Source organism: Cricetulus griseus (genome assembly GCF_003668045.3).
Source record: "Cricetulus griseus strain 17A/GY chromosome 1 unlocalized genomic scaffold, alternate assembly CriGri-PICRH-1.0 chr1_0, whole genome shotgun sequence".
NCBI classification, from domain to species: Eukaryota; Metazoa; Chordata; class Mammalia; order Rodentia; family Cricetidae; genus Cricetulus; species Cricetulus griseus.
In genome coordinates, this window is record NW_023276806.1 from 48,365,361 (window position 1) to 48,393,316 (window position 27,956).

General features: G+C 43.5%; 1 protein-coding gene across 1 annotated transcript in view; it reads right to left on the bottom strand.

The window, feature by feature from the left end:
- The window catches only part of LOC100767707 (protein AKNAD1), a 37,003-nt gene extending 13,597 nt beyond the window's left edge, over positions 1–23,406 (bottom strand). Inside the window, exons 1-5 of the mRNA XM_027395529.2 lie at positions 22,405–23,406; positions 18,654–18,693; positions 18,365–18,510; positions 18,011–18,073; positions 4,457–4,581 (exon numbers count right to left, since the gene is read on the bottom strand). Of these exons, the coding sequence (XP_027251330.1) occupies positions 4,457–4,581; positions 18,011–18,073; positions 18,365–18,510; positions 18,654–18,693; positions 22,405–23,406 (1,376 nt within the window). The remainder of the gene's footprint in view (positions 1–4,456; positions 4,582–18,010; positions 18,074–18,364; positions 18,511–18,653; positions 18,694–22,404) is intronic.
- Positions 23,407–27,956: the final 4,550 nt, after the last annotated feature.

The window sequence follows — 27,956 nt, forward strand, 5'->3', positions numbered from 1 at the left end:
AGTCACATGAATGAGTATATGGAGTACGCGAAGGCAGAGGCCGCTGCTGGCCACCTTATTGCCTTGAGACAGGGTCTCCTACTGAACCAGAAGGCTGGCTGAACAGGATTCCCTTAGCTAGCCGGTGGCTTAGTTTAGCTATCATCCATGCTCACTGGATCACATGCTCACTCCATCACAGCCTTCCACCCATTCTCAGGAAGCCCTCACCCACCAAGGAGTGGGCAGCAGAAAGCACGGTACGGATGGTGTGCCATCATGTCTGCACATGCCTGCCTTCCCCGGGCACTGCTAGGATTCTCCTGTTCCACAAAGCGCAGCCCAGCACACAGCTCGACCTGGACAACCTCGCCACATCAGGATCAGAGACGATTGCCAGGCAACTCTTACAGATAGGAGTGGGCCCAGGGGAACAGGAGGAAAGAGCCCACACTGTCTCTGATGTCTCTCATAGTAGGCAGAGCCTGTCGTGGTCTGGTTTGGGGAAGGGAAGCTGCGGTCTTAACTTGTGCCTCTTTCTTCCTCCAAAAATATTTGAAATCAGGAGTACAGATGAGAGAATACTTCCCCTTCCCCCGTGCTCACCTTATTTTCAAAGTCCTCCACCCTCCACTCCAAGATGAACAGATAGGGAAGTCGTAGGGATTTTCTTTTGGTGCAAGGATGGAATGAATCCATGCCAAGGAAGTGATCTACAGCCCTACCCCAGAAGATGATTTTTAGCTATTTATTTGGAATGTACGTGTGTGTCACCTGCCACAGTGTATGTGTGGAGGTCAGAAGACAAGTTTCAAGAGACACATTCCACCTTCCACCTTACTGAGATGGGTTTATAGTTTTTTGTTCTTTCTTTTTGTTTGTTTTATGAGACAGGGTTTCTCTGTGTAGACATAGACAAGGCTGGCCTTGAAAACTGGCCTCTCTTGTTTCTGTGGATGCCCTATGTAGTCCAGACTAGCCAGCAACTCTCCCATCTCCACCTCCCAACTCTCTGTGGGAGAGCCACTCCATCTGTCTTTACACGTGGGTTCCAGGAATCACATCTGAGTCAGCAAGCTTAGACAGTTAGCACTCTACCCACTGAGCTATCACCCAGCCCCTAGAAGAGAATTTTTAAACCAGTCTGACCACCGGTTACTCCAGATCAAAGTTGGTTTTGGTTTTTGGTTTTGTTTTTCGAAGAAATGTAATCATTCATGAATTAATATGAGATCTAGGGACAACTGATAACCTAAGTGATGGGAACACATAAACTCCTTAAACACATATGACTGCATAACTTAACTGCAAGGGCTGACAGCACCTGCCATGTAATTTGACTGTGGTCTTATCCTTCATGGAAAAAGAACATAAATGTCCTTTTTCCACCATTATAAACAATACTGGCACAAGCATAACTGAACACGTGGGTTTTTCCACATTTTGAATTACTTCCCAGGGAAACATCTGGGCCAAAGGTTTTGAGCATGTTTGTGTGATGACATGTTTGCCAGATTGCTTTCTACAAGTTTCACGATTGGATGACACAGCTGCCAACAATGTGGGAAGCTCATCTTGACCACACCTTTCTCAGTATCAAGAATAATCACCTGAAAATGTTTTCAATAACTCAAAGTTAGCAAAAAAAAAAAATGGGGGGCCAAGATGTATCAATTAGCATTTTTCTAGTATAAAAGGAAATGAACACATCTCTTATGTTTTTTTTGTTGTTTGTTTGTTTGTTTTTGTTTTCTTTCCTACACACAGCCTTTTAGTTCACATCCTATTGCTCATTAATTTTTTGAAGGGTTTCAGTATTTTTTTTCCTGTGGAGAGAAACCACTATATACTATAGTATGAGGTCTTCCAGATGCTTCTCATGCACGCTTATCTGTGACTTTCTGTCATCCTAGCTCTGCTGTCTTCTCTTTAATGATGGATATGCTATTTATTATACACAGAGAACTTGACAAGGTCACAGATCAGTAAGCTGCTGAGCTGCAATTTACCCTTTACTGATGTGTGACTCACTCGAGTGTGTTCTTAACCCCAATTCTGCTTCCTTGTTGGAGGCCTGGACAGAATTAAGATTTCCACAGTGACAATATACACTTTTCCTATTTTCCCAACTGTCTGCTTTAAAAAAAAAATAACTGAGGTTTTGGCATTTGACAAATGTAGGTACAGGGTTGGTGTCTGAGAGAAAGTGAGTAGCCAATAAACAAAGGAACGCTGGTGAATTTCACAGTCAAACAGAAACAACAGGGAGATACCAGGTTTTACTTCCCAGCCTAGCAAAGGTTGTGAATAAAAGACTATCTAGGGTGGGCTGGAGCAGGGGAGCCTGGCATTCCCATGGGGGTGGGCGTCCTGCACACTGGCACCCACCTGCCTCATGAGAAGGTCTAGTGTACACTGTGTGATCCAGTCCCTACAATGCTAGAATGTGAGTCTAAGAAACTAGTCAACTGTGGAGAGACGCATGAAGTGCAGAGACCGGAAGGCTGTGCACTACAGACCGATCTCTCTCCGGGAAATTTCTTTTTGAGAAGGTTCTTGCTATATATCTCTAGCTGGCCCAGAACTCATTATATAGACCACACTGGCCTCAAACTTGCAGCAAACTTGCAGACTCCTGTCTCTGCTTCCCAAGTACTAGGATTACAGGAATGTGTTACCATTCCTTGCTGGGAAATTTTCTTTATACTTTTATCATTCCTGAGTACTTTTGTAATAAGTACATTACTCTCTCTGTGTGTGTCTCTCTGCGTCTCTCTGTGTCTGTCTCTGTCTCTGTCTCTGTCTCTGTCTCTCTCTCTCTCTCTCTCTCTCTCTCTTTGAGACAGGGTTTCATATGGCACAGACTAGCCTTGATCTCCTGATCCTCCTGCCTCTACCTGCAAAATATTGGGATTACAGACATGCACCATGCCTGGCTCTCATATTTATAGTTCCCCTGCCACTTTCCCTCTTTTTTTTCCTTTATTACTGCTAAGCTCACAGAGTCAACCCTGCACTTAACATTTAAACTACATTTACAGCAGCAGAACGGAGATGTCCTCAAACAATTTGGGAGACCTGGGTTTTATTATCTTTCTTGCCATTTGTCCTATGTATGCCTCACCTGTCTAAAATATTCCTCCTCGGCAAAAAGTCTTTATAAAGCAGAGCTCCCAGCCAACAGAATTATTGTATTATTATTATTGTTTTCTGACTATTACAGTTAGTAATGGTTGATTTTCATCAACTTGACACAAGTTGACACAGTTGTATGGGAAGAGGAAATCCGAACTGAGAAATATAAGTATTTCCAACTCATTCACAGTGAAATAACCTCTAGATGCTGCTTATTCAAATGTTCATCCCCACACGGGTACCACCTCTATCCACAGCAGCACAGGCTCATACCAGACCTACTGAATCAATGCCTATCTTTCAATATGATGCAGGGATGACCCCCAAGTACAGAGATGCCCTGGTCTAGGTCCAGGTACCCCCAAGTCCCTCCAGAACTGAAAGGATAGGAAAACATTATCTACAGCAACGTTACTAGCTGTAACATCAGGCTGTCCAAGAGGTACAGAACCTGGGGCTGAGGTGGAGCTCAGTGGTAAACTGAGTTTAGATTTCGAGGACCCTGGGGTCAATTCCTAGCAAGAAGGGAAAAGAAGAGAGGAGAGAGAGGGGAAAGGATGGAAGAGAAAGGAAGGGGAAGGATAAAGGGGAGTGTGAAGGAAGAAGAAAGAAAAAGGGAAAGCAAGTGAGCCGGTCATCTTGACAATCTCGATGTCCATCATATCCAACCACAGGGTTTTGGAATTTGAGGGTTTGGGCACTGAGAGTCAAACCTAGGGTTCCATGCATGCTAGCCCTGTGCTCTATTCCTGAGCCACATCCCCAGTCTTTTCCAATTGTTTAAAATTTTGAGGCAGGTGCTCATGAAGTTGCCCTAGCTGGCCTGGAACTCATGCAAACTGGGCAGGCCTTGGATTTGTGACGCACCTGCTTCAGCCTCCAGAGTAACTAGCATTGCAGGCAGGCATCACAGGCCTGGCAACAGGACTTTAAATTAAGGAGCCAACAGAGTAGCAGGCAACCAGGTGATGGCTGTTTGATCTCTTTAATCCTGAGCAGCTAGGTCCATACTTGGTCTATTTAGGTAAGTAGGTTTTATTGTTGTTTGCTTTTTAAGTAAGAAGGAAGAAAAGGTACATGAATGTTAACTAATTTTCAAACTTCCTTCTTCAGTTGGTGGATGGCCTGTGGGAATTTAGTTCAGTGCTCCTGAGCCTGTAGAAGGAGATAGCTATGGGACAATGTCATGCGGATGTCCCTCGGCTCCTCTACCTTTGTCATTTTTGCTGTGTGGGACCCTTGCCCTCTGCCTCTGGGCTATGTGTGTGGCTGGATGCAGGCACAGCCCCCATCCCTATCCCGCTCCAGGCTGAGTGGTGGAGGCATCTGGGAGAGGACTCACATCTTTGGGGCCAGCTCACTGAGCTCCTTGGAGGTGATCTCCTGTGGCCCTGCCCTTGGTAGCCCTGTCACCTCACTTCTTGAGCTCCGGGATCCTGGAAGACAGCCAGTGTGCTCCTTGGTCATCTGCAGGAATACAGAAGGAGCCATTACGACTACAAGCTTTAGGAAATGACTCAGTCAGGTCAGCACACAAACACCCCAAGGTGTCTTTACTTTACCTCCTGTCCTTTGCTCAATCTCTTCACCTTGCTGGGATCTCACCTTAGGACTCAGTTTAAATGCCCCTGGCCACCATCTATCCCTTGGGATGCTGGCCTGTCCCATTTCACTCCGGTCCTATCCCATTACTTAATAGGCATGACAAGCTAACACCCAGGTGTTATGCTTACTCTGAACCCTGCCCTGTTTTAAGTACCTTACATACATTAGCTCATCTAAGTGTGCTAACCACCCCGCCAGACAGGCATTGTTATTCCCATTTTCCAGAGGAGGGAACTGAGGCAAAGAGAGGTTGCATAACTGTCCCAAGATCACACAGCTGACAAGTGAAAGAACCAATATTTGAACTGAGGTGGCCTGGGTTGCGAAGTCCAGCAAAATGTATTTCCCCCCAAAGCCCTTTTTATTATTCTGCAATCATTCTGATTCAGTTTGCTAAGTCCTCACAGAGACACAAGCATCTCCATGCAGGTGATTTTCCATTCTAAACTATATTCCTAGAGAAGCACCTAGAATCTCCCAATAATCACTATAAAAATGAATAAATTAAACCCGGGCAGTGGTGGCCCACGCCTTTAGTCCCAGCACTCGGGAAGCAGAGACAGGTGGATCTCTGTGATTTCAATGCCAGCCTGGTCTACAAAGCAACACAGAGAAACCCTACCTCAAAAAAAAAATGAATGAATGAATGAATGAATGAATGAATGAATAGGATTATTAGTAGACTCTTTCTTAGGACTAACTGGAGTATATAGATGTCATCACTTCATAACAGTTGCTGTGAACTTAGGACCAAATAAAGAGCAAATGCAGACTTGTTGGTCAATGACTGGGTTTACTCAGGCTCCTCCCACTGCTAACTCAGATTCAGGCTCAGTGGGACGTCATACTGAGAATTGAAGCTAACTTAGGCTCAGGCTTAGCAGGGTACTATGCCACCAGTGTTGGCACTCTTGGGCAACACTGAGATTGTTGTTAAATCCAAAGGACTCAGGGCTTCTGACGGGAGCCCCGATTCCATGTCAGGTATTTAGGGTGTCAGGGCACAAAACAAGCCAGACTCAGGCTAAGATTGCACAAAGGCTGGAACAAGAAATTCTGCTTTGAGGAGGGGGGCAAACACAGAATGTCATCCCTCTGAAGCTGACCTTTGAGTAAGTGAGATCTGGCCAGGAAACAAGTGCCTGGAGGAGGCAGACATACATTTTTGGAAGAGTTCACACTTATATTATATAATATCAATCTTGGCTTCAGCTGACAAAAGCTTCATTCAGATTTTGAATATCCGCTTCAGGCTGGGTCTTCGATACTGCATGAAAGTAACGAGTCTGTCGAAGGCAATTATTTAGATGACTTAGTTCCTCAGCATCTTAATGTTGTCTGAATTGGTCTGATAATTGAAGCTACAAAAACAAAAGGTTGAGTTGGGTGTGGTGGCTGATATATGTAATCCCTGTACTCTGGGAGGCAGAAGCAAGAGACCCACTGAAAGTTCCAGGAAACCTGGACTACACAGCACAACCCTGTCTCAAAAAAGTTAAACATGAGAGAGGGGAGGATGCTCAACTGATAAAGTGCCCGTGGTGCAAAAACTAAAAACCAAAAGGCATAGGGAGCTACTGGTGGTTGCTTCTCAAGCCTGCACGTATAGGGAATCCAAAAGAATTTAATTTTCGAGACAGAACACAGAAGTGGATTCAAAGGAAATCATTAGTTTACTGAACTTGCTGTTTATTTATTTATTTATTTATTTAAAAGTGGGACTATAGGGGTCTGGAGAGATGGTTCCACTGGGGCCTGGGTTTAATCCCCAACAACCACATCAGGTATCTTACCTTAAGTCTAGCTCCAAAGGAATCCTATGCCCCTGGCCTACACAGTACCTACGCTCAGGTATTAACCCCCCCACACACATACACACAGAGACATGTGCACATAATTAAAAACAATATTTAAAGAGGCAGCCTAAAATTATGAGGAGGAAAAATCTTTATCCAGGCATGATCCTCAGAAGTTTTGTTATTCACTCAGAAGAGCTAGCTCTTTAGTGGTTTGTCATTTTGAACTGCAGTGTTGAGTCATAAACATATGACTCATAAGACTTCGGCAAGTCAAGGATTAAAACAGAATCCAGCAAGCCCTGGAATTGGGAGTCTACATGCACATAAACAGCGTTTCTCCTGGTGCCACATGACGCTGTCAGCGGCTGTATTTTGTCATCTGAAGCTGAAGAGGATACAGATACCACAACATCCAGAATGACTGGAGCGCACCGGGGAAGAGAAGGGGCCCAAGCGCACCCTGTGCATCACTTTTCCCTTTAATGTCTTCACGTAGCACCTCCACGTTGAAGATGGCACCGTCCACTCCTTGAGTAGGTACTTACAAACAGGCGTCCTCTGGGCTGTGTAGTCAGCAGTCAAGCTAAGGAAAACAGGTTATAAATCGGACCCTGGGCCATGTCATTCATGCTGCCCATCTTCAGGCAGGAAGGAAAAGGCACATCTGCCCAGGGTAGTAGCATCCTGTTTAGATTTCATTCCAGCAGTCCAGGCTCCAATCCTCACTGACTGCTTCCAACATCTCTACTCCACCCTGGCATGACTGAGCTTGCTTCTCTGGACCTGATGATGTCGCAGTCACTCACGTTTGCTTTTTTTTCTATCATTAGTGTGTGTGTGTGTGTGTGTGTGTGTGTGTGTGTTTCTGTGTCTGTGTGCAAGTGTGACACAGCATTTGTGTGGAGGTCCAAGGAGTGGAAGCTGATTCCCTCCTGTCTCTGGGTCCCAGAATATAAACGGAAGTCCTCAGGCTTGACAACATAGGCCTTTACCTGCTGAGCTGCCTGGTGCTGCTAAAGAAGAGCGCTATTTCTCTTGAGTTGGATGCAAAGTCTTACTGATGAGTTGTTGAAAGGGAACCCAGTTTTGCATTGAGGATCAAACCAAAGTGAGGATGAAAAGCAAGCCACATCCCTGCCCCCAACTCTCACAGTTCTAAGAGCTGTGATTCTGAGGACATAATTGTTATATGAATTTATAGAAGGGCACATAAAAATCCACAAATAACCTAACAAGTTTGTTATGAACATATGTACATATTTATATAAGAACATACTTTATCCAACATTCACTTAAATGACTTTGGATTAAATGGGAATTTTTTTTGAAAAGGAATCAGAACTGGTGAGGTGGCTCAGTTAGGTAAAAGCGCTTGCCCTGTAAGCCTGACAACCTGAGTCATCACATAACAAGCTGGGTACATGTGATGGTGCACAGCTGTAAACACAGAACACCTGTGGTGAGATGAGAGAGGGAAACAGAAGAATCATCCAGAATCTTCAGACGAACCAGCTTGGCACAGACCCTGCCTCGACCATGAGAAAGGAGATCACCAACACCCAAAAGCTGTCCTTTGCTCCCCATGCATGCCGTGACACTCATGTACCCACATTGATATACATGAGCACATGCACACATGGACACCCCCCACACACACACACAGACAGAGAGAGAGACAGAGAGACAGAGTTTAAAAAATATAGAAATCGGGGACAAGGAGAGACCATACCTTATGACAAAGAAGTGAGGAGGTTTGGAGACACAGTTCAGTAGGAGAGTGTTTGTCTGGCCTATTAGTGCCTTTTCTGGTGCTGTGATAAAACACTATGACCAAGACAACTTACAGGAAGAAGGACTTATTTGGGCTAACAATTCCGGAGGGATAGAGTCCATGTGGCTGCAAGCAGCAAGCATTGCAGCTGGAATCGAGAGCTCTCACATCTCCAAAAGCAAGCATGAAGAAAAAAATAAAAGCAAAAACAAAAAGCCAACATGGAAGAAAGTGAATGGGAAATGAAACAAATCTTTAAACTCTCAAAATCTGCCTCCAAAGACATATTTCCGCCAACAAGTCTGCACCTCCTAAATCTTCCCAAACAGAGCTACCATCTGGCAACCAAGTGTTCAAATACATGAACCTATGAGGGACCTCCTCCTTCAAACCACCATATCTAACATACACAAGACCATGGATTCAAGCTCCAATAGGAAGAAAAAGTGAGATGATAGAGACCAAGACCCCCAGGTTGTATAAAGTGAGGGTTCAAGGACATGCCTGGAGACAACAGGTGGTAACTAAAGAAAAAAAAAAAAAGACATGGAGATATAGGAAAGACATTTGGGGGGAAATTTATGACCTTTTCTATAAAATGGAAGACAAGATTGTATTCTGGAAATATCAGGGGGAAGAAACTGATGGAGGTATGTAGGGGAAGCTGTAGCCAAGCCTACTTAGGGGCTGGCTACAGGTGTGTCTGACCACACCTCCGAGGGCATGGTCAGGGTGACGTGGAGTAAGAGTTTCAGGTGACTGGGTTTCACTTTCACTTTTGTTTTTCAGCTTGCTGTACAGACTGCTGCCCGCCGGCTGGCTAGGTAGCTCTGTAAGTAAGGCTTTTCCCTATTAAATTCCCTTGTATCTCTACCTGACTCCGTATTGGTAATTTCCCACTATATCTGGTTGTCAGGAGCAGGATATTGGAAACCTCCACCCCATTTGGGACAGGCCGTGGGTTCAACTGAGCCTGCGGTCTAGGCTGGGAAAGTGCCATCTCTCCACAGGTGCTCCCAGCTCAGCCCACCCGCTGCACCCCACAAGTGCATTCCTGCTGCGGCTGAGCTGCTCAGAACTGTCTGCCCAGCTTGGAGACAGTTTCTAGCTGCCTAGAGTCAGTAGGCCTCGGCTTTCAGCAGAGGCTTCCCCTGGCCACTGCTGTGGTAAAGCCACATCTTTTTCAGTGGTTGCGGCCACAAGGCCGTATACTCTCTAAGATAAGTGCAGCCACTTTGTGACCTCTCTCCACTGCTGCCACCCACCACTGCCAAACACTGTGCCGAGTAGCTGAACGCCTATGCCACCTGCTGGTCAAAGATAGTTACTGCATCTGGAGTAGAAATCAGGTAAAATTATGGTGGAATATTTACCATTTGCTAAAATTGGTAAAATTTTTGCTTATTACGTAAATTAAATGTTTGAGGAGAATACTAATTTGCCAATTACTGGCCTATATGCCATAATGGCAATTAGCCTACTGGTACAAATAATATTACTAGCCAGAGGGCTCAGGAACAGGGACAGAGATAACCTCACCAACTGCTTGCAGGAAATAACAGCTTTACACAATGAGGTTTTGGAGAACAGATTAGATCAGACCACAGTTGTGCAGCAAGTGGAACAGATATTGGATGTTGAGCTTGGCTCTGTGTCCAATACGCTAAAGACAGAGCTGTCTGTTACCCAAGATGAGATGCAGCGTATTTATGATAAGATAAACACAGAGAGATCCTCCATGTCTGAGGCCTTAAAGGCGAGGCTGTCAATAGACCATGATGAGCTAAAGAATATCTGTAGCCAGCTAGAAACTCAGATAGGCAATGTTACCCAGAAACTAGATGCAAAGGTGAAAAATAACCAGGATAGAGTTGAAGAATTGGACAATGCCATTCAACCAATTATTGAAGCATATAAGGTAGCGGATCACAAATTTGAGTCTAGATTTGAATGTTTGGAAGATAATTTGCAGTACAGGGCTGACAGATTACATAGGTCCATACGGTCAATTGCTGAGGACTCAAAATCAGCAAATCATAACCTTGAATCTAGACTCCAATACCTAGAAGGCAGTTTCCATACCATCCAGATGCTGCCTAAGGATGACCATATTAAAGAACTAGAAAAACATGTAGAGGAGCAGTTAGAGAAATTTACAGATTTACTAACATGCTTGGAATTTTTAATGATTAAGGAGATTGAAACTTTTCATAAGGATATCATTACGAGGCTTAAAGATCACTGGGATGCCTCAGAGGCAGAATCACTCCAATCAGAGGCATCTACTCCACCCAGGTATCATGACTATTCCCCTAAGGTTGTTACTCGTACACCATTAGTGTACCCAGCTACCATGGTAGAAAAGCCAGCTTCTAAGAAACACCCTCATGGATGGATGGCTTATGAATGGCAACCTATACAGCTGAAGGATCTTAAGAATATTAAAGAATCAGTTGTCTCATATGGTCTCCATAGCTCCAGGAACCTAGATGTTTCAACTGTGGTAAAATGGGACATACTAAGAGAAATTGTAGACAAACGAATTCTAACAATGCCTCATACGGAAGGCCACTGCCTTCTGGATTGTGTAGAAGATGTGGTAAGGGCAGACACTGGACTAATGAATGTAGATTGACCAGGGACATGCAAGGAAACCCATTAAGGCTGGGAAACCCCGAGGGGGGACTCAAGAAGCCCCCCACTTCAAGAAAGATCTGGTCATTCCCAGTAACAGTGGGAGACAATCTCTCACAGGACGAATAGATAGTTCTTTGCCTATTGTGAAAAATGATACTGTTCTAGATGGTAGTTTGAATAGTGATGAAGAATCAAATGTGACTGGACATAATGAGAAACACATATTTTGGCAAGCTTCTATTAATGATAAAGGCCACAGTTAAAAAAGTAAAAATTAATAATAAAGTTATTTCTGGCTTAGTAGACACTGGGGCAGATGTAACTATTATTACCCAAAAGTCTTGGTCTCAGAAATGGCGTCTTAGAGAGGCAAATGTACAATTTTTAGGAATTGGAACTCTATCTAGAGTTCGACAGAGTGTTAACTCGGTGGTCTGCATTGGACCAGAAGGACAGGAAGGGATACTGAAACCATACGTGGCAGATATAACTATAAATCTCTGAGGTCATGATCTTTTACAACAATGGAAAAGGCAAAGGACACTTCATGGGTAGATGCTTAAGAAGAAAAGGTATCTATAACCATCAAACAAAAGGAATGTGCCATATGGTAAATTTTACAGCTGTCTCTCAGAGAACTCTATTTCTCTTTATTTTTCTAGTCCCTATTCAATTAAACCAATGCTGAATTTAGAAGTGGGTTTGGCATTCCTCCTCTAAAATCCAAGCACATTATTTAACTAAACTTTAGAGTTTCTGTATTGTATCAAGAAACCAATTGATGTAATGCAGAATAAAAGAAGAATTTGGGGACTGTCTTTGTCTTTTCTTGGCTCTTTCTTTCAAAATGTATACCCTCTCATAATTGTTATTCCCCATGGTTGCCTTTTCCAGTATACACAAGCAAACACTTCTCTGTTTATGTTTGAGTCCCACACAGCCAATGAAGACCTGCCTGACAGCAATCCCTGGACACACCAGAAAGAAAATGGGTCACACCTCCTCAACTGCACTGGATCCAACTTGCTCCATTTCAACTGACACTTCTGCCAGAGCTATGGGTACTGACTTCAATCAAGTTGAGGATTTCAAGTGAGATCTTCAATCAAGCAAATCCCATCTAACATGGACTGGATACAATCCATTCAAGACTTTTACTATACTAACATTTTCTTCCTACAGGACCCCACAAGGATATCGTCGTCCCATTTCAGCAGGAAGTAACTTGGAGGATGCCACACCCCCTTTCCCCATTGTTGTCATTTAGGATAGTGTATATACCTAGTTAGGGATAGCTTCCTATTGTTTATGGTTGGGATTGGAAGGAGGTGTTCAGGCTTGGACACCTCTTTCAGATGACTTTAGGGTTTAGTTAAAATAGATAGTTAGGATGTGACATAAGCAGATTGTTGTGTCTTCTTATATTTCACTTTTATGATTGTTAATTTTTAAGTTAAGACTTTACACTGTTAAGTCTTAATCCTCTTTTAGACTAAAAGGGGAATTGTAGGGGAAGTTGTAGCCAAGCCTACTTAGGGGCTGGCTACAGGTGTGTCTGACCACGCCTTCGAGGGCGTGGTCAGGGTGACGTAGAGTGAGAGTTTCAGGTGGCTGGGTTTCACTTTCGCTTTTGTTTTTCGGCTTGCTGTACAGACTGCTGCCATGCTGGCTGGCTAGGTCGCTCTGTAAGTAAGGCCTTTCCCTATTAAATACCCTTATATTTCTACTTGGATCCGTATTGGTAATTTCCCACTTTAGAGGTAGACTTATTTATTGACTATAGATTCTTCTGTTAATGTGTAAAAAAATAATTGCCTATTGGGTTTATTCTGAGCAAGACAAATCAGATCCACAGTTATTTTTGCATATTAATTTGTGTGTCTGTGTGTTGCTAGGTAAGCACACTGTCACTGAGATATATCCTGTTTTTAAAGTCCATTTATCCATTTCTTTACTGGAGATGGAATCTCATGTAGCCTACCTAGGCTGGCCTGGAACTCACGGAATGACTGAGGATGACCTTGAACTGCTAATCCTTTTGTGTTCATCTCCCAAATGCAGGGCGACAGGTGTGCAACTGTATATGCTTTATTTTGATTTTGAGGTAGGATCTTATGTAGCCCAGCCTGGCCTTTAACTCACTATGTAGCCAAAGCTGGCTTTGAACTCCAGATCCTCTTGTCTCCACCTCCTGAGTGCTGAGATTACAGGTTGCAGCACCACACCTAGATTCAAAAGGTAATACGGTTTTACTAAGAGCACAGCTGCGGAAGTAAGTGATTACTCAATGAATTTGCCAAATTCTTGCCCCTGCAGACAGACATCATCTACATTAGCCATTGGGTGGACCTTTGCTAAGGTTCTGCACTCTGCAAGACCCTGACATTGCATGGGGTGCTACCCATTGCCATGTTAGCCCACATGAGGCTGAGAGCCCATCTCAAGCTATTGGCCCTTGCTTGTCCTGATGTGGCTTCAAATAAGTGGGGAAAGCCCGGGTCCCTCCCTCATCCCAGTGTAGAGACCTTCTCCCATATATGGGATATAATTGCAGTTCAAACCCTTCTGATTTATATTCATACCAGACACAGTGTGGTTGTAGCTAGGATATAAATAAACATTGTGTAACTTTGGTCTCAATGTGGACAGAGGCCTGTCTTGAAAATGGCTGCCAAAATGAGAGATTCCCTGGAAAACAGATATACTTACTCTATTAATTTCCTTTAAAAGGCAGAAACGTGGCAAATTTTCCCCCAATAACAAAAATAAAAAAACAAGCCACTGGGGAGAAAACCAGTATTAGACCCATTGCTGCTAGCTAATTATGCAGTGTAAGTTAGACAGCTTTCATTTATTTTTCTAAAAAGTAAAATTGTGCCTCAGGGAAAAATACCTCAGGGTGCTATTTCCAAACATCAATCGTTAAACTATTTTGGCATCAAGATTTCCTGTTAAATGCTATGAGTGGAAAGAGCTGACAAGTATTACGTCTACTCAATGGGTTCCTTTAATTCATACCAGGAAATTAAAAAAAAAAAAGCTTAGCCTGGAGTTCTGGAATGAATTTTAAAATTATTTAGAGTGGAAAGAGAAGAGAGTGACTCCACACACACAAAAAGGAAAGTTCAATATGAGGGTGAATCCAAGTGTCTAATGTGACAAAAAAGGCTATTGTTTAACTTCAAGCTTTAGCAGTTTTCCTTTGTCAGATCTGTGGGTCCCTTACCCTCAGTTTAAACCATCTATAGAATGGGTATCATGTTTACATCATGTAGAGTCAAAAACCCAGTCAAACTATCCTAAGTGGGTTCCATCTGTGCACACTCAATAGATTGCAGCTGCTATTACTATAAATGCCTATTAATATAGAAATTCTGGGCATACACCTTTCTTTAACCTTAGGATTTTAGAGACAGAGGCAGATGGAGCTCTGTGAGTTCAAGGCCCACCTGGTTTGTATAGAAAGTTTCAAGCTAGCCTGAGCTACATAGTGAGACCCTGCCTTACAAACAAAAAGTACTGAAAACAAATAAACATAACTTTGGAAACCTATTGACTATAGGACATACAAATGGCTGACCTGGTAGGAGGTTTCCCTTCTCTCTAAAGACCCTCTGTCTTTCTCTGCAGGAGGCTGCCCCTGGCTCCTCTGCATTTTCAGGGCCCTTCTACCCTGGCTTCAGTTGTTTTTAGCCAAAGGAAGATAGCAGCAGGAGAGAGGAGGTACCTAAAAACGAGAGTCCTGATTTCTCCGATTCTCCCATTGTTGCACCTTCACAGACTAGTTGTATCCTTCTACCAAAAGCCACAGAACGTCTCAGCTACTCCTGCAGCTGCAGCTGCTCCCTGGGGCCCCAGGGCATGCATTTCCTCTGCTCCTTTAAGACTGGGGGTGAAGTATCTCCCCACATCCTTCATGTGTTTTTCTTAGCCTTGCCAGGGCTGTTGCAAAGCAATTCCTTTATTAAGTTCTCCTCCATTACCACATTTGGGTCAACCATCTGGTCCCTGCCAGGATGCTGACTGATGCTATGAACTCTCACAGAGGCCACTGGGGTTCTTAAGATGGGAGTTGGAAGGGATGGGACAAGTCTGGGAAGGCTAATATGCTTGAGTGAGATTATCAGTGAGGGTCAAGGGAGAGTTCACAGTGAGCATGAATGCCCAAGAGAAATGAGCATGGACAAATGAGCACAGGCAAAAAGTGAGGGCTAGCCATCAGGAACTCTAAGCAGGAAAATGGCGGTGACAGCTATGAGAGGAGACTTAGGTGGTCAAAATAAAGAGGGTAAGAAGGAAAGAGAAGGCGGGCATAGTGGCTGGTGCATAGCCATAATCCTCCATGTATGGGAGTCAGAGACAGAATCATCTCCAGTTCAAGGAGTGCCTGGTCTACAAGATGAGTTCTGGGTTAATCGGGACTATATATTAAGACTAGGTCTAAAAGATCAAAAGAATTTTGGTATTTAAATCATATCTCAGAAGATGCCATGATTCATCTCATTTAGTTTGCTAACAGTGCTGAGATTAAGGACAACATACTACCATATGCCTAACAATATGTATTTCAAGCCCAAATGCCTTCCTCTACATTGTACTAAGAAGGTTGGCTTTAGCCCTCCTTCCAGCACTGAATGCTGTGGGCTTGCAGCTCTCAGATTGACTCCCTAAGGAGCTACAGCTGTAAAAGTCCCACCCGGAAGGGTCCTTTAGCCTGTACAAGCAGAAAGAAGCTTCTTGAGTGGAGGCCCCTGAAGGCCAATGGTTCGAATCAGTTCTGCTTTGCTGAGCCCTTTAAAAATCTGTATTTTTTGCTAGGTGGCAGTAGTGCACACCTTTAATCCCAGCACCCAGGAGGCAGAGGCAGGCAGAGTTCTGTGAGTTTGAGGCCAGCCTGGTCTACAGAGAGAGTTTCAGGGCAGCCAGGGCTGTTACACAGAGAAACCCTGTCTTGAAAAACAAACAAACAAAAAGTCTGCATTCTTCCTTTTGGACACCGTCCTTTGTCAATCATTTGTTCCTTAGCTCCCACACTCTGGCTTCTAGATCTAGCTTCCAAGATTGGCAAAGGCCCTTATATCTGACTTGCTAAATCTACCCATATCAGATGGGCAGGGGATTCAGAGAGGGGCATGGGAGGATGGGAGGGAGCGGGAACTGGGATTGATATATAAAATAAGATTTGTTTCTAAATTAAATTTAAAAAAAAAAGATTTCAAAAACCAAATCCGCCCATATCTTACTTTGCTTCTTTCTTGAGCACAGGATGCCATGTTGCCCACTTCTATTTTTCACAACCTTCTTTCTCCTGGCTTCAACATCCCTTCGGGTCTGCTTGACCCTGGGAGTCCTTCCTCTTTAGTCTCCTTTGTGGGTCACTGCCCCCCACACACACACCCCAGGCTCCCCTATCACCTGGAACTCTGTCTTTGACCCTTTCCACTTACTACCCCGTGGCTCTCTTTGCTGGCTGGGGGCATCTCACCCACACCATAACTTCAACCATTCCACCAAACTGTCTGTTATGACCCAAAACACCGCTGAGGGTCAAATCCATTGCTCTAACTTCCTGCAGCTGTATCTCCTCACTTTGAAGGTCCTTAAAGGGACCTCAAACTTCCTAAGCTGTACTGCTTGCCACACCCTTTCTGAACTGGCTCCTCCACTGATTTCTGTCTTCGGTTATCTAAACCAGGACTCTATCACTTTCCACAGCTCCTTTTTTTCTTGATTTTTTTCCCCATTTAAGTCTGTCACCCCCTTCTCCATCCTCATTGCAGCATTGGTTCAGATCCTTATAACTTGCCCAATATTGTCAAGTTATTCTTAACAGTCCCTACCTACAGTCTCACCCCTTAGTGCCTGCTATGCCTTAGTTTCAAGCCCTTCCCTGTTGCTCCACCATCAAACTCAGGATGCAATCCAAGCCCTTTCAGGACTTGTCTGTCCTGATAGTCTTTGTGTGCATCCTGAGCCTGACCTGGTGAGTTAGGGGGACACACCGGTCCTCACACTAGTTGTGTGTGGCCTCTGTGCTGTTGCACTTGCTGTTTCTTTTTTGTCTGGAAGATTCTAGTTCCCGGTTCTGCCAAGCTCACTCTGTTCCTCTTGTAATACCCAAATGAACAGTCACTTTGAGAACCATCCAAAGTCCCCCCTTAATGGCAAAGGGTGAACTTCCACAAGACTGCAATGGCGTCAGCTGTCACACCCCACAAGCTGCATTCTGATGGTCTCTTCATCATTCTTCTAGTAGAATAAAAGATGCTTGCAAAGGAGGTGTTTCTCTGACTCCCTGGTGATTGGGACATTAAAAAAATTGCTGACAACTGTTTTCTGAATGACAGAGCAGTTAAATTAATATCATGAGTAAATGAATGACTGGATCAGCTAATTAATAATCACTAGATCCTTCCCTGGCTTTGGCCCATAGTGTGGGGTTTCTGCAGCACAGTTTGCCCTGAATTTGGCTAAAGCCTACATTAGGTCTTCTTGCTGTTCCCGGTGCTGACCCTGTGGCCTAAATCCTGTCTTCCACATATTTAGCCCATGTGTTTTGTCCAGTTTCAACCTTTGCCCCCTTGCTACGCCTCCATTTCCTATGATAACACAAATTAGTCATTTGATTGGCTGTGATAACAGGCAAGGGTGTGGAAGCGTGTTGAATGTTACGATCTGGAAGCCCTGCTTTGAGTTTCATTTCTGAGTGTTTTCACTCAGAAAGTCTTATATGTCAAGTTGCCAGATACCAGCTACTTTTGCAATTGAAATTTACCAGGGCCCAACCATTATGACAGGTTTGCCCTTTATAGTGGCTTTCATGGTCTCCTCTGGAATATTCCATGGTCTCAGGTTTATCACAGGGTGACTGGTGAGGTAAGTATAGCTTCCTTGAGAAAAAAGAAGGATAAATACATATGGAAACAGAATTCTAAACTGCACAGCTCCAGAAACTAAGGTGGTTCATTTCCCTCCCCACTTCCTTCTCCTATTGTTGTACAAACTATTCAGTACTGTGGAAACTTCTGCATTCACCCATTGGAATTCCCAAGTAAAGATTTAAAAACTGGATTAAGTTCATTACCAGTCTTGTGTCTTGCAAATGACAGAGAGAGTCCTGTTTTATTCTTCTGGAAAAGTCTTGTACCTGTCGTTGAAAAAAATGCAATATTTTATTCACAGCATGGCCTCTTCTGGTTGACCTTTGTTGTTTCTGTTGCTATTGACAAACTTTGAAGGTGTTTGGGGCTACTGAGATGTCTCAGTGCACAAAGAGACTTTCAGCTAAACCTGATGACCTGAGACCCACAGAGTGGAAGGGGAGAACCAACTCATGCAAGCTGTCCTCTGACTTTCATATGTGTGTGTGAATACACACACACACACACACACACACACACACACACACACACACACATGTGTTCTTAATAAGTTTTACCTTAGTCTTCAGTTGGTCGGTCTGTTCTTTCAGTTTCTGGCACATCTGTTTTCCTTGGGAGATCTTTTGAAATATGTAAGAATTTGGGGAAGGATCTTTCCAGTTTGTTGGGATCAACTTCAAGTGACATTTCTCAGATTCAACTCCTATGCAAAAAAGGCTAAGTTTGGCTACCATTCATTTCTACTTACCACAGTTTTGCTAAATATTACAAATAGGAGTCTGTAACAATCAACACATTTTTTAAGGTTTCAAAATGCTTCTATAAATAATAGTTTTAAGACGCTACCTGTGAGAGCTTCTTGTTTGGTGTGTGTGGCAGGCTCCATCTGCAAAATTAAAGAGTAAGAAGGCATTGATTTTGGAGACTAAGCAATGACACTGTTGTTCAGAATGCCTTGTGTCAGCCAGGCAGTGGTAGCACATGCCTTTGATCCTGGCACTTGGGAGGTAGGGGCAGGTGGATTTCTGTGAGTTCGAGACCAGGCTGGTCTACAAATTGAGTTCTAGAACAGCCAGGGCTGTTGCACACAGAACCTGGCCTATATAACAAGTTCTAGGATGTCCAGGATTGTTACACAGATAAACCCTGTCTCATAAAACCAAAATAAATAAATAGCTAAAAATAAACAAAAAATAAAAGAATGCCTTGTGTCCTGGTCATTGAGGAAGCAGCACAATGCTATGGTCCAAGCCGTGACACCATGTTGAGGTTGAATTTCACTGTGACACTGTAACACTGTGATTGGGTGACACAAGCAATTGTTCATTGCTATAAGCCTCAAATTTCTTGGTGGTAAAGTGGGGACAATAGAGGATGTACCTTATGGGGCTGTTATCAGGATTAACTGGGGTACACATTCAGTTGACATTGTGATTGTGTTCGACACTAGCTTGTAGAATATGCCAACATTTCTCTTAGACATAAAAGCTCCATGAGGGCAAGGACCATTGTCAAAATTGTCACAGCTCTGTTGCTGGTGCTCTTGTTAATACCAAACACAGTAGCCAGACTCTAGTAATAGTACAATATGCATTAAATGATAAACACATCAAGATGGTGCTGGTTCCTACTGCTGCAGGCTGGTAGGACAGGGGTTTAAACCTTGAGCAGTTCATCTTTAGGGTCTTGAGAAACATAAACATGCCAGAGAGATAAATGGCTGTTCAAAATTGACTCTGACCATTATGGATATATCCAGTAAAGAAAACTATTGGGTCCACTTCTCCAATTTAAGCTGATAGGGCTGGTGGGAAAAAAAATCAGAAGCTTGACATCAAGCTCATTGACAAACTCAAGCATTGCCAAGGAAAGATGAGTGGACATCTACTCTACTCCCATGAACCACAGGCCACTGAGAACTGGCCATGTATGAATGCTCTCTCTTGTAAAGAGAGAGGGACCCCAAGGCTTCCCAATATCACAAGAATGTAGACTTCTCTAAGACAGAAAACAGCCCAGTCAGGCCAAGTGGGCTGCTGGCTGCAGGTGTGTGTGTGTGTGTGTGTGTGTGTGTGTGTGTGTGTGTGTGTCTGTGTCTGTGTCTGTGTCTGTGTCTGTGTCTGTGTCTGTCTGTGTCTGTGTCTGTGTGTGGTGCCAAGTAGGGGTGGGTATCTGCCCAAATCTTTAGGGTGTTCAGCTGAGCTGGAAGGGTGTTATAAAGGAGAGTTATAGGGTGAGGCTGCCAGTGCTACTCCACCCAGAATTCCCTTTACACTGGCTTGCAAGGAAGACAATTCAGTAACAAAAAATTAAAATCTTTCCTGTGATTTTTTTTCTTTTTTTGGTTTTTTCGAGACAGAGTTTCTCTGTATTGCTTTGGAGGTTTGTCCTGGAACTCACTCGGTAGACCAGGCTGGCCTCGAACTCACAGAGATCCGCCTGCCTCTGCCTCTCGAGTGCTGGGATTAAAGGCGTGGGCCACCAACGCCAGGCTTTCCTGTGATTTTTTAAAAGATAAATTTACCTATTGAACTTTAAATAATCAATGAAATCCTGGACCTCATCAGGAAAGGAGGTTGGGTAGAGATGAGAAGACAAGATAAGGAGAAAGAGAAATAATATAGACTAGCCATTAACAAAACTTTAGACTAAAAGGGCACTAATATAATGTTTGAATTGTGGTGATAAAGAGCTTAGCTTTATTTCATTTAGCATTAATAACTGAGGGAATAATGTACATAGGACACAGGGCCAGGCCTCTCAGGGAGGCAGTAATAGAAAACTGAAGATAAGGTCCTTCCGAATTTGCAGATTTAATAGAAGAAACGGACACCTCCAGGCTATAATGAGCCAAAGCAGGCTGAGATGAGCTGAGAATAGACCTCCTATATAACCCTGCTGTACCACCCCTGGGAATTCACCCTAGAAACTCCAAGTCAGTGTCTCACAGAATACTTGCACACCGATGTTTATTGCTACATGGTTGTGGAACTATTCTAGGTATCCAGCAAGCGGAATGAATAAAGAAAACACGCCTCACATATAATAGACTTTTCAGCCATAAAGAAGGGTTAGTGATGCCATTTTCAGGAAGATGGATGTAACCTGAGATAATCATACTAAGCGAACTCAGTCTCGGAAAGACAAATCTTACCTCTTTTCCTTCACTTGTGTGCTCTAGATTTTATACAATCACATAAGATCATATAAGAACAAATGACAGGATGTAGCGGTAATGGGATCTAGGGGGAAGAAGGAAGGGGAAGGAATAGTGAGGAGAAAGGGAAGTTAGCGGGGTATTGTGGGGGTGGGCATGCTAAAAATGCATTATATATTTGCATGACTGTGGCCTTATGGAACCCCATTTTCTGCACTTACTTGTATAAATGATGACGATGAAGAAGAAGCAAGCGAAAGCTTCGAGTTGGTAGATCTGAGGGGTAATGTGGCCTGAGGGAGATTTGACGGCAGCTGTATAAATGAATACTCTTTGGCAAATCAGGTTAGGCCATTCTAAGACATGTGTGGTGGTGCACTCCTGTAATCCCAATATTGGGGGGTGGAGGCAGGAAGATCAGAGGTTCAAGGCCAGCCTCTGCTACATGAGACACTGTTTGTGGGGGGGGGCAGGAAGGCAACAAGCAAATCAGGGACATTCCCTGTAAAGAAGGAATTTGGGGCCCAATTTTCTCTTGGGGCCTGAGGAGAACCAGCTCTTGAAGATGACTCTCAGGGAAGAGCTGAGTTTAGAAGTCAAGATGAGGGGTGGAGAGATGGTTCAGTGGTTAGAGCACTGGATGCTCTTCCAGAGGACCAGGGTTCAATTCCCAGCACCCACTTCATGTCTGGCAACCATCTGCACCTCTAGTTCCAGAGGATCCGTGCAGTCTGCAGGCACTAGACACACATGTGGTGCCATGCATACGTGCAGCAACACCTATACACATAACATAATAAAATTTAACATTAAAAAAAGAACAGATAGCATTATGAGGAAAATTAGTGAAGAAAATAGGGGAGGAACTAAAAAGTGGATTTTATTATATGTATGTATGCAGCTTTCAAACAATGTTTTTTTTTTAATTTAGATGAATTTAAGAAATATATTGGAGGCTGGTGACACGTACCTTTATTCCCAGCAATCTAGAGGCAAAGGCAAAAGGATCTCTGTAAGTTCAAAGCCAGTCTGGTCTACATTTTGAGTTCCAAGTCAGCCAGGACCATAGAGGTACTTTGTCTCAAGAAAAAAAAAAAAAGAAAGAAAGAAAAACTTACAACAAAGAAAAAAAAAGAAAGATGTATATTGGAAAAGCTTTGAGGAATTTGGATTTTATCTTCCTTTCTATTTTTCTGAATCTGGCTTCTGATTCTTTTCATGAGGTCACCACTGAGATTCTGAGAGGCCTGTTCACTTGTCCAGGATAACCGAGAGGCCTAACAAAACCTCAGAACTGCAACTAAGCTCTGTGTACAAGCCCACCCTAGGATGACCACCCTGGGTGACCAACCTAGGATGACCACCCTGGATGACCACCCTGGGATGACCACCCTGGATGACCAGCCTAGGTCAGTATAGATAGGGACCACTCTCATTTACCTGGGTTTGTTGTGAAAGTTCAGTAAATTTTCTTTTTTGCTCTGGTTGTGGCTTTTGAGCACAATTTGGCCCAGACATGGTTCCTAAATTGTCTTGCACAACTGTTGATATATTTCTCAACCTAGGAGAACAGCTGGCTTGGTTAGCTATTGTAAAAAGTTTATTAGTTATGGCATTTCTAGGGATTTTCACTTTGGGAGCAACCTTAAAAAAGTCTGGAAGCTGGTAGTGCACTTGATCTTGGCCATATTTGAGCCTGGTGCCTGAACTTGCTTTTTCAGTCAGCTGTCTCTGGGGTGTCTGCCCTTGGCAGTTCTTTTGTTTATCACCTGGATCTTTAGATCTACTTAAAAAGCTTGGATTTTCTTCATGACTTCCCTGCCCAGCCGTCACTGATTTTTCTGAGAGAGAGTTACTTTCTTCTGCTGTGCCTAGAAAGAAACCAGGCTTACTGCTGTTTTCTGCACCACTTTTGGGACTGGGTTGGTGAGTGAATGCCGGGGTTTGTTCTTTGGGGCAAGAATTCTTTGCGTAACATGAAATGATGTTTGTAAGAACAGTTGTGTCACTGAGACTGTTAGCATTCAAGGTCTCTGGGAGAGTTTCATAGGCAATGCCGCCTTGCCTCCTCAAGAAGTGCTCCCTGGAGAGGTGATGGAGTAAAATATCCAAAATGTGTGACTTTGAGGCATCTCCTTTATTAGTTGTAACACAAGAAGCCAAGGCACGCTGTTTATCTTTATCACACCTGTCATTGACAGCACTTTCAGTGATCTTATCGGAGGTCATAACTACAGCTTCATTCTGGGACATCTTATATCGTGCAGCCTTTTCCTGGGACTCTTCTCCTGGCAGAACAACTTCTTCTGAGACAGTTAGGGTGTCGTTTATTGAGGTAAAGTTGTAAGAACTGCACATCTTCATCTGAGAAAAGACCCCATCATAAGGCAAGTCCTCTTGTTGTTCATAGGTTGTGTCTTCCGAAAAGTCAGTTTCATCCATGATGCTGTGGGCTGATGTCTGTGGTCCTCCGCTGCCTGGCCTTGGTGTTCTTAATGGTCACAATATGTAGTCTGGTTTTCATTGAATGTCCAAGCTGTGTGTTCTATGCTGTCAGAAGAGAAAGCAGCTTCATTAGTAAATATAGAAGGATAATGTGTGAAACTATGCTTACTCTGGTTTCTATGCCGGAACAGAAACAGATGTTTTTCATTCAGAGAAATTCAATTACAAATCTGAAAGCAGAAATCTCAGCCAAAGGATAACTCACCCTAAATGCTATTGAGAAAAAGAATGATGAGAGGATTATAATTTGTTTCCTTTAAATTTTGAGGAGGTGTGATCTGTACTTAATGACATATCTTTATCTCTCTCCCTCTCTCTCCCTCCCTCTCTCTCTCTCTCTCTCTCTCTCTCTCTCTCTCTCTCTCTCTCTTCCTCGGTACTGTTGCAATTTGTTCTCATCACTTCTCAGCCTTTTGGTGAAGATCAAATGTGGATTTGTTCTGTCAGAGTGAGAGTTTGAAACACAGGTAAAAGGTCGTTTGATGTATGCTGCCCATTACTTGTCTACACATTCCTTATGTCTCCGAGTCATGGGATGCTGGGAGTTGACTCAGCTCTCACACACAGCCACTCAAGTTCTCCATTCTGTTGCCTTTTGTAAAGTGGTATTTTATTTTCTAATTGACACAATAACTACAGATATTTGTGGCACACAATGTGATGTTTTGATATGAAGTAGTAGCACTTAAAAAAAATGGGGTCTCACGGTTTAGCTCTGACTGACCTGGGACTCACTATATTAACCAGGTTGACCTCGGATTCAGAGATTTGCCTGCCTCTGCCTCCCAAGTGGTAGGATTAAAGGCATGCATCACCACACTGGGCCTAAGAGTAACTTATTTATCACCTTGTAAATATATCATTTTTGTAGTGAAATATTAAAACTCTTCTCTATTTTGAAATATTTTTCATTGTTAAATACCTCATTGTACAATAGATCAGGACTTATTCTTCCTAGACTAACTTTATAGCCATCGATCAGGCCCTCTCTACACTCTGCTGCTAACTATTGTTTTGCTCTCTGCTTCTATGGGAACAGCTTTTTAATTTTCGTGCACATGTGCATGTGTTGTGTATATGTATATATGTGTGTGTTGTATAGATGTGCGTTCTGTGTGTCGTGTTTGTTGTGTGTGTACCTGTATATGTGTGTGTTGTGTGTATATGTTGTATACAAGTGTTGCTTTTTTTGTGTGTATGTTTACGTGCGTTGTATGTATATGTGTGTTATGAGTGTTGTGTATGTTGTGTGTATATGTGCGCTGACTGAATGAGTATATGTTTGTGTAGGGGTATGTTTGCACATGTGTAAATGAGGTAGAGGCCAGCAGCCAACATTAGCTGTCTTCCTTAACCACTTTCCATCTTGTTTTTTGAGACAGGGTCTCTGCTTGAGCCTGGTGCTTACAATTTGACTAGGCAGGCTGTCGATCAGCCCCCAGGATCCTCCTGTGCTGTCTGCCTCCTCAGCACTGGCACTGTAGCACACCGAAGCATGTCTGGCCTCTTACAATGGTGTTGGGGGTCAAATTCAAGTTCTCACAAAATGCAGCAAGAACTTTACAGACTGAGCCATCTCCCTGCCTCTGATTAGCTTTTCTGGATTCTGCATCCAAACGAGATCAAGTACTTGTCTTTCTGTGCCTGTCTTCCTTCGCCTCACATGTCTTGGTGCTCTTCCCCCTGTTCTGTCTTCCAATGGTTTCCTCTTGCTGTGTCTTAGAAGAGCATAGAACAGTGGTTCTTAAACTGTGGGTCTCGACACCTTTGGGGGTCTCATATCAGATATCCTGTGTATCAGATATTTATATTAAGATTCATAACAGTTGCAAAACTATGGTTATGAAGTAGCAATGAAAATAATGTTATTGTTGGGGGTCACCACAACATGAGGCACTGTATTAAAGGGTTGCAGCATTAGGAACGTTGAGAACCACTGGCATAGAAGGATTGACAGAAATATGCCCAGGTAAGGTCTTTTGAACCCCTGGAAGACAGGCAACAATCAAACATCCCTCTTCTACTAGGACCCAGGCAGGAGGCTTGCCAGTGAGGCTTTGCCTCAGCAAGTTCCTAGCAGCTGCCACAACCCAGAGGGCAGGGTGGTGGCTGCCAAGTGTCTTAGGGATATTTCTGAAAAATGGTCAGGGCACAGCTGGCTGCCACTGGGTACAAATCCCTTTTGCTAAAGAAAATCTGCAACATCCATTTAGAAGACAGCTCCCCTTGATTGGTGAACAATACCTTAGAAGTAGTAAAACCACCTCAGTTTTTAGGGGGCTCTTGCTCCCCAAGAGCACCAGTCAGATCCGGAGCTCTACTGATTCAGGGTAACCATAACCACTGGCTGGCCCCACCCATCTGATGATGGGGTTAGGTGAATAGATCTTTGAGGTCCTTCCACATCCAGATTTTTATGTCCAAGAACTTGTGATTTATTAGTTAACCTCAAAGGCTGCAATAACATGTTTGGCAAAGAAAAACATTGAGCTAAGTTCCCCCCAAAAGAGGAGCACAAATTTAAGGCATCTGAGAAACATCAAAAAACACAGTTTGTAGCTGCATGCCAGTGTTACAGAGCCCAGCTTTTAAAAAGTGCAAACTGCTTTGTGGAGGGGAGGAAGAGAAAATGGCCACAGGATTACTTGGTCATTTATGCAGAGATGGGAGCTTGCTGCAGAGTAGGGAAGGCACATCTATGTAAGCAGAATTCTGGGTTACTCCAGCCCAAGTTGAAGGCAGGAGGAAATGTTTCCCAGTAGAGATGAAGACACAAAGAGAAAGCTGGAATCGGCCCTGGATTTGGTTCTCCACTCATTAGCTGTCTGGCATCTGGAGGTGTTTAGTTTTTCTCCTCCCCTTCCTCTGTGTCCTATGATAAAAACTATATCCAGCTGGCCTCAAACTCCTGGGTTTAACTGGTCCTTCTGCCTCAGCCTGGGTCCACAGGCATGTGTCTCTGTGCTTGATTTTTATTTAAGTTTTCCTAAGTCTGTTTTTCTTCTGGAAAAAAATAGAAATGGGAGTGTCTAGTTCATAGGACTTCTAGATGATGGCATGACACAAGGTGTGAGAGGTGTGTAGCACAGAGAGTGCAGCAAGCACAAGTTTAAAAATAAAAATAAAACATTGATTCAGGGTGTGGTGGCGCGAGCCTTTAATCCCAGCACTCAGACAGAGGCAGGTGGATCTGGGTAAGTTCAAGAGCAGACTGGTCTAAATAGTGAGTTCCAGGACAGCCAGAGAAACATGGAGACCTTGCAGACAGACAGACAGACAGACAGACAGACAGACAGACAGACGGGTGGGTGGGTGGTGGGTGGGAAGTTGGATTGATAGATAATAGAGATAGATAGATAGGTAGGTAGATAGATAGATAGATAGATAGACAGACAGACAGACAGACAGACAGACAGATAGATAGATAGATAGATAGATAGATAGATAGATAGATAGGTAGGTAGGTAGGTAGATAGATAGAAAAACAAGGAAGATAAAGGGCTAACGAGATGGCTCAGTGGATAAAGATGCTTGCCACCAAGCCCCATGTTCAAACCCTGGGAACCACATGGAGGAGGATAAAACCAACTCTTGAAATTTGTCCTCTGACCTCCATATACATGATGTAGCACAACACAGCCACAGTCACACAGATCTCTCTCTCTCTCTCTCTCTCACACACACACACACACACACACACACATTGTTTAAAGCAAAAAGGATTGGAATGTAAAAATAAATTAATAAAAAAACAAAAGAGGAAAAAAAGCAAAAAGGGAAACACCTCACAAAGATGAGCCAGAAGCCCAAGGAATTCCCTCATTACACACAGAAAAACCAGCTTCAGAACTACTGTTGTTTCCCTGTATGCACATTCAGCATCTCACAAGGCCTTTTCCTAGAAAAAGACACCCTGCATTCTTTGCTTTAGCATCATAAGCCCCTTACAGATGGCTGGAAAAAACTGGAACATCTTCATTATACCACCCAGCTCAATCTTGGAATCTGAAGGTGTCTTCTGAGAGATTCTAATCAGAACCCAAGAGAACTCTCGGTGCCACAACTGTCCCCACAGGTGACAGAGCATTGTGAGCTCAGCAGCAGTTCATAGTCACTGTGCCCCAGCCCGTGAGAACACCTCAGTCCAGTCCTTAGCAGAGTTGTGCAAGTGCCTTCCACGCTGACAGCTCTTCCCAGTATGGTTTACAACATTGTAAAATCTGAACTGGATGCCTAAGTGCTGGCCTAAGCACACTAACTTGCCTGTAGAAGAGAAGACGGCTAGATTACCTTGTTTCTGAAGAATCAAACATATCTTCAATTTGGGGACAGGGGACCACTTAGTGTAGAAGCAAAGGTTGGTCAGCTGACCCTTGTTTCCAGCTGGTAGGTAGTATTTCATCTGCTTACTAGGTAGGTTTAATAATAACACAAATTCAGATCACTGAGGTCATGGGTTGGGTTTGTTGTTGTTTTTGTTTGTTTTG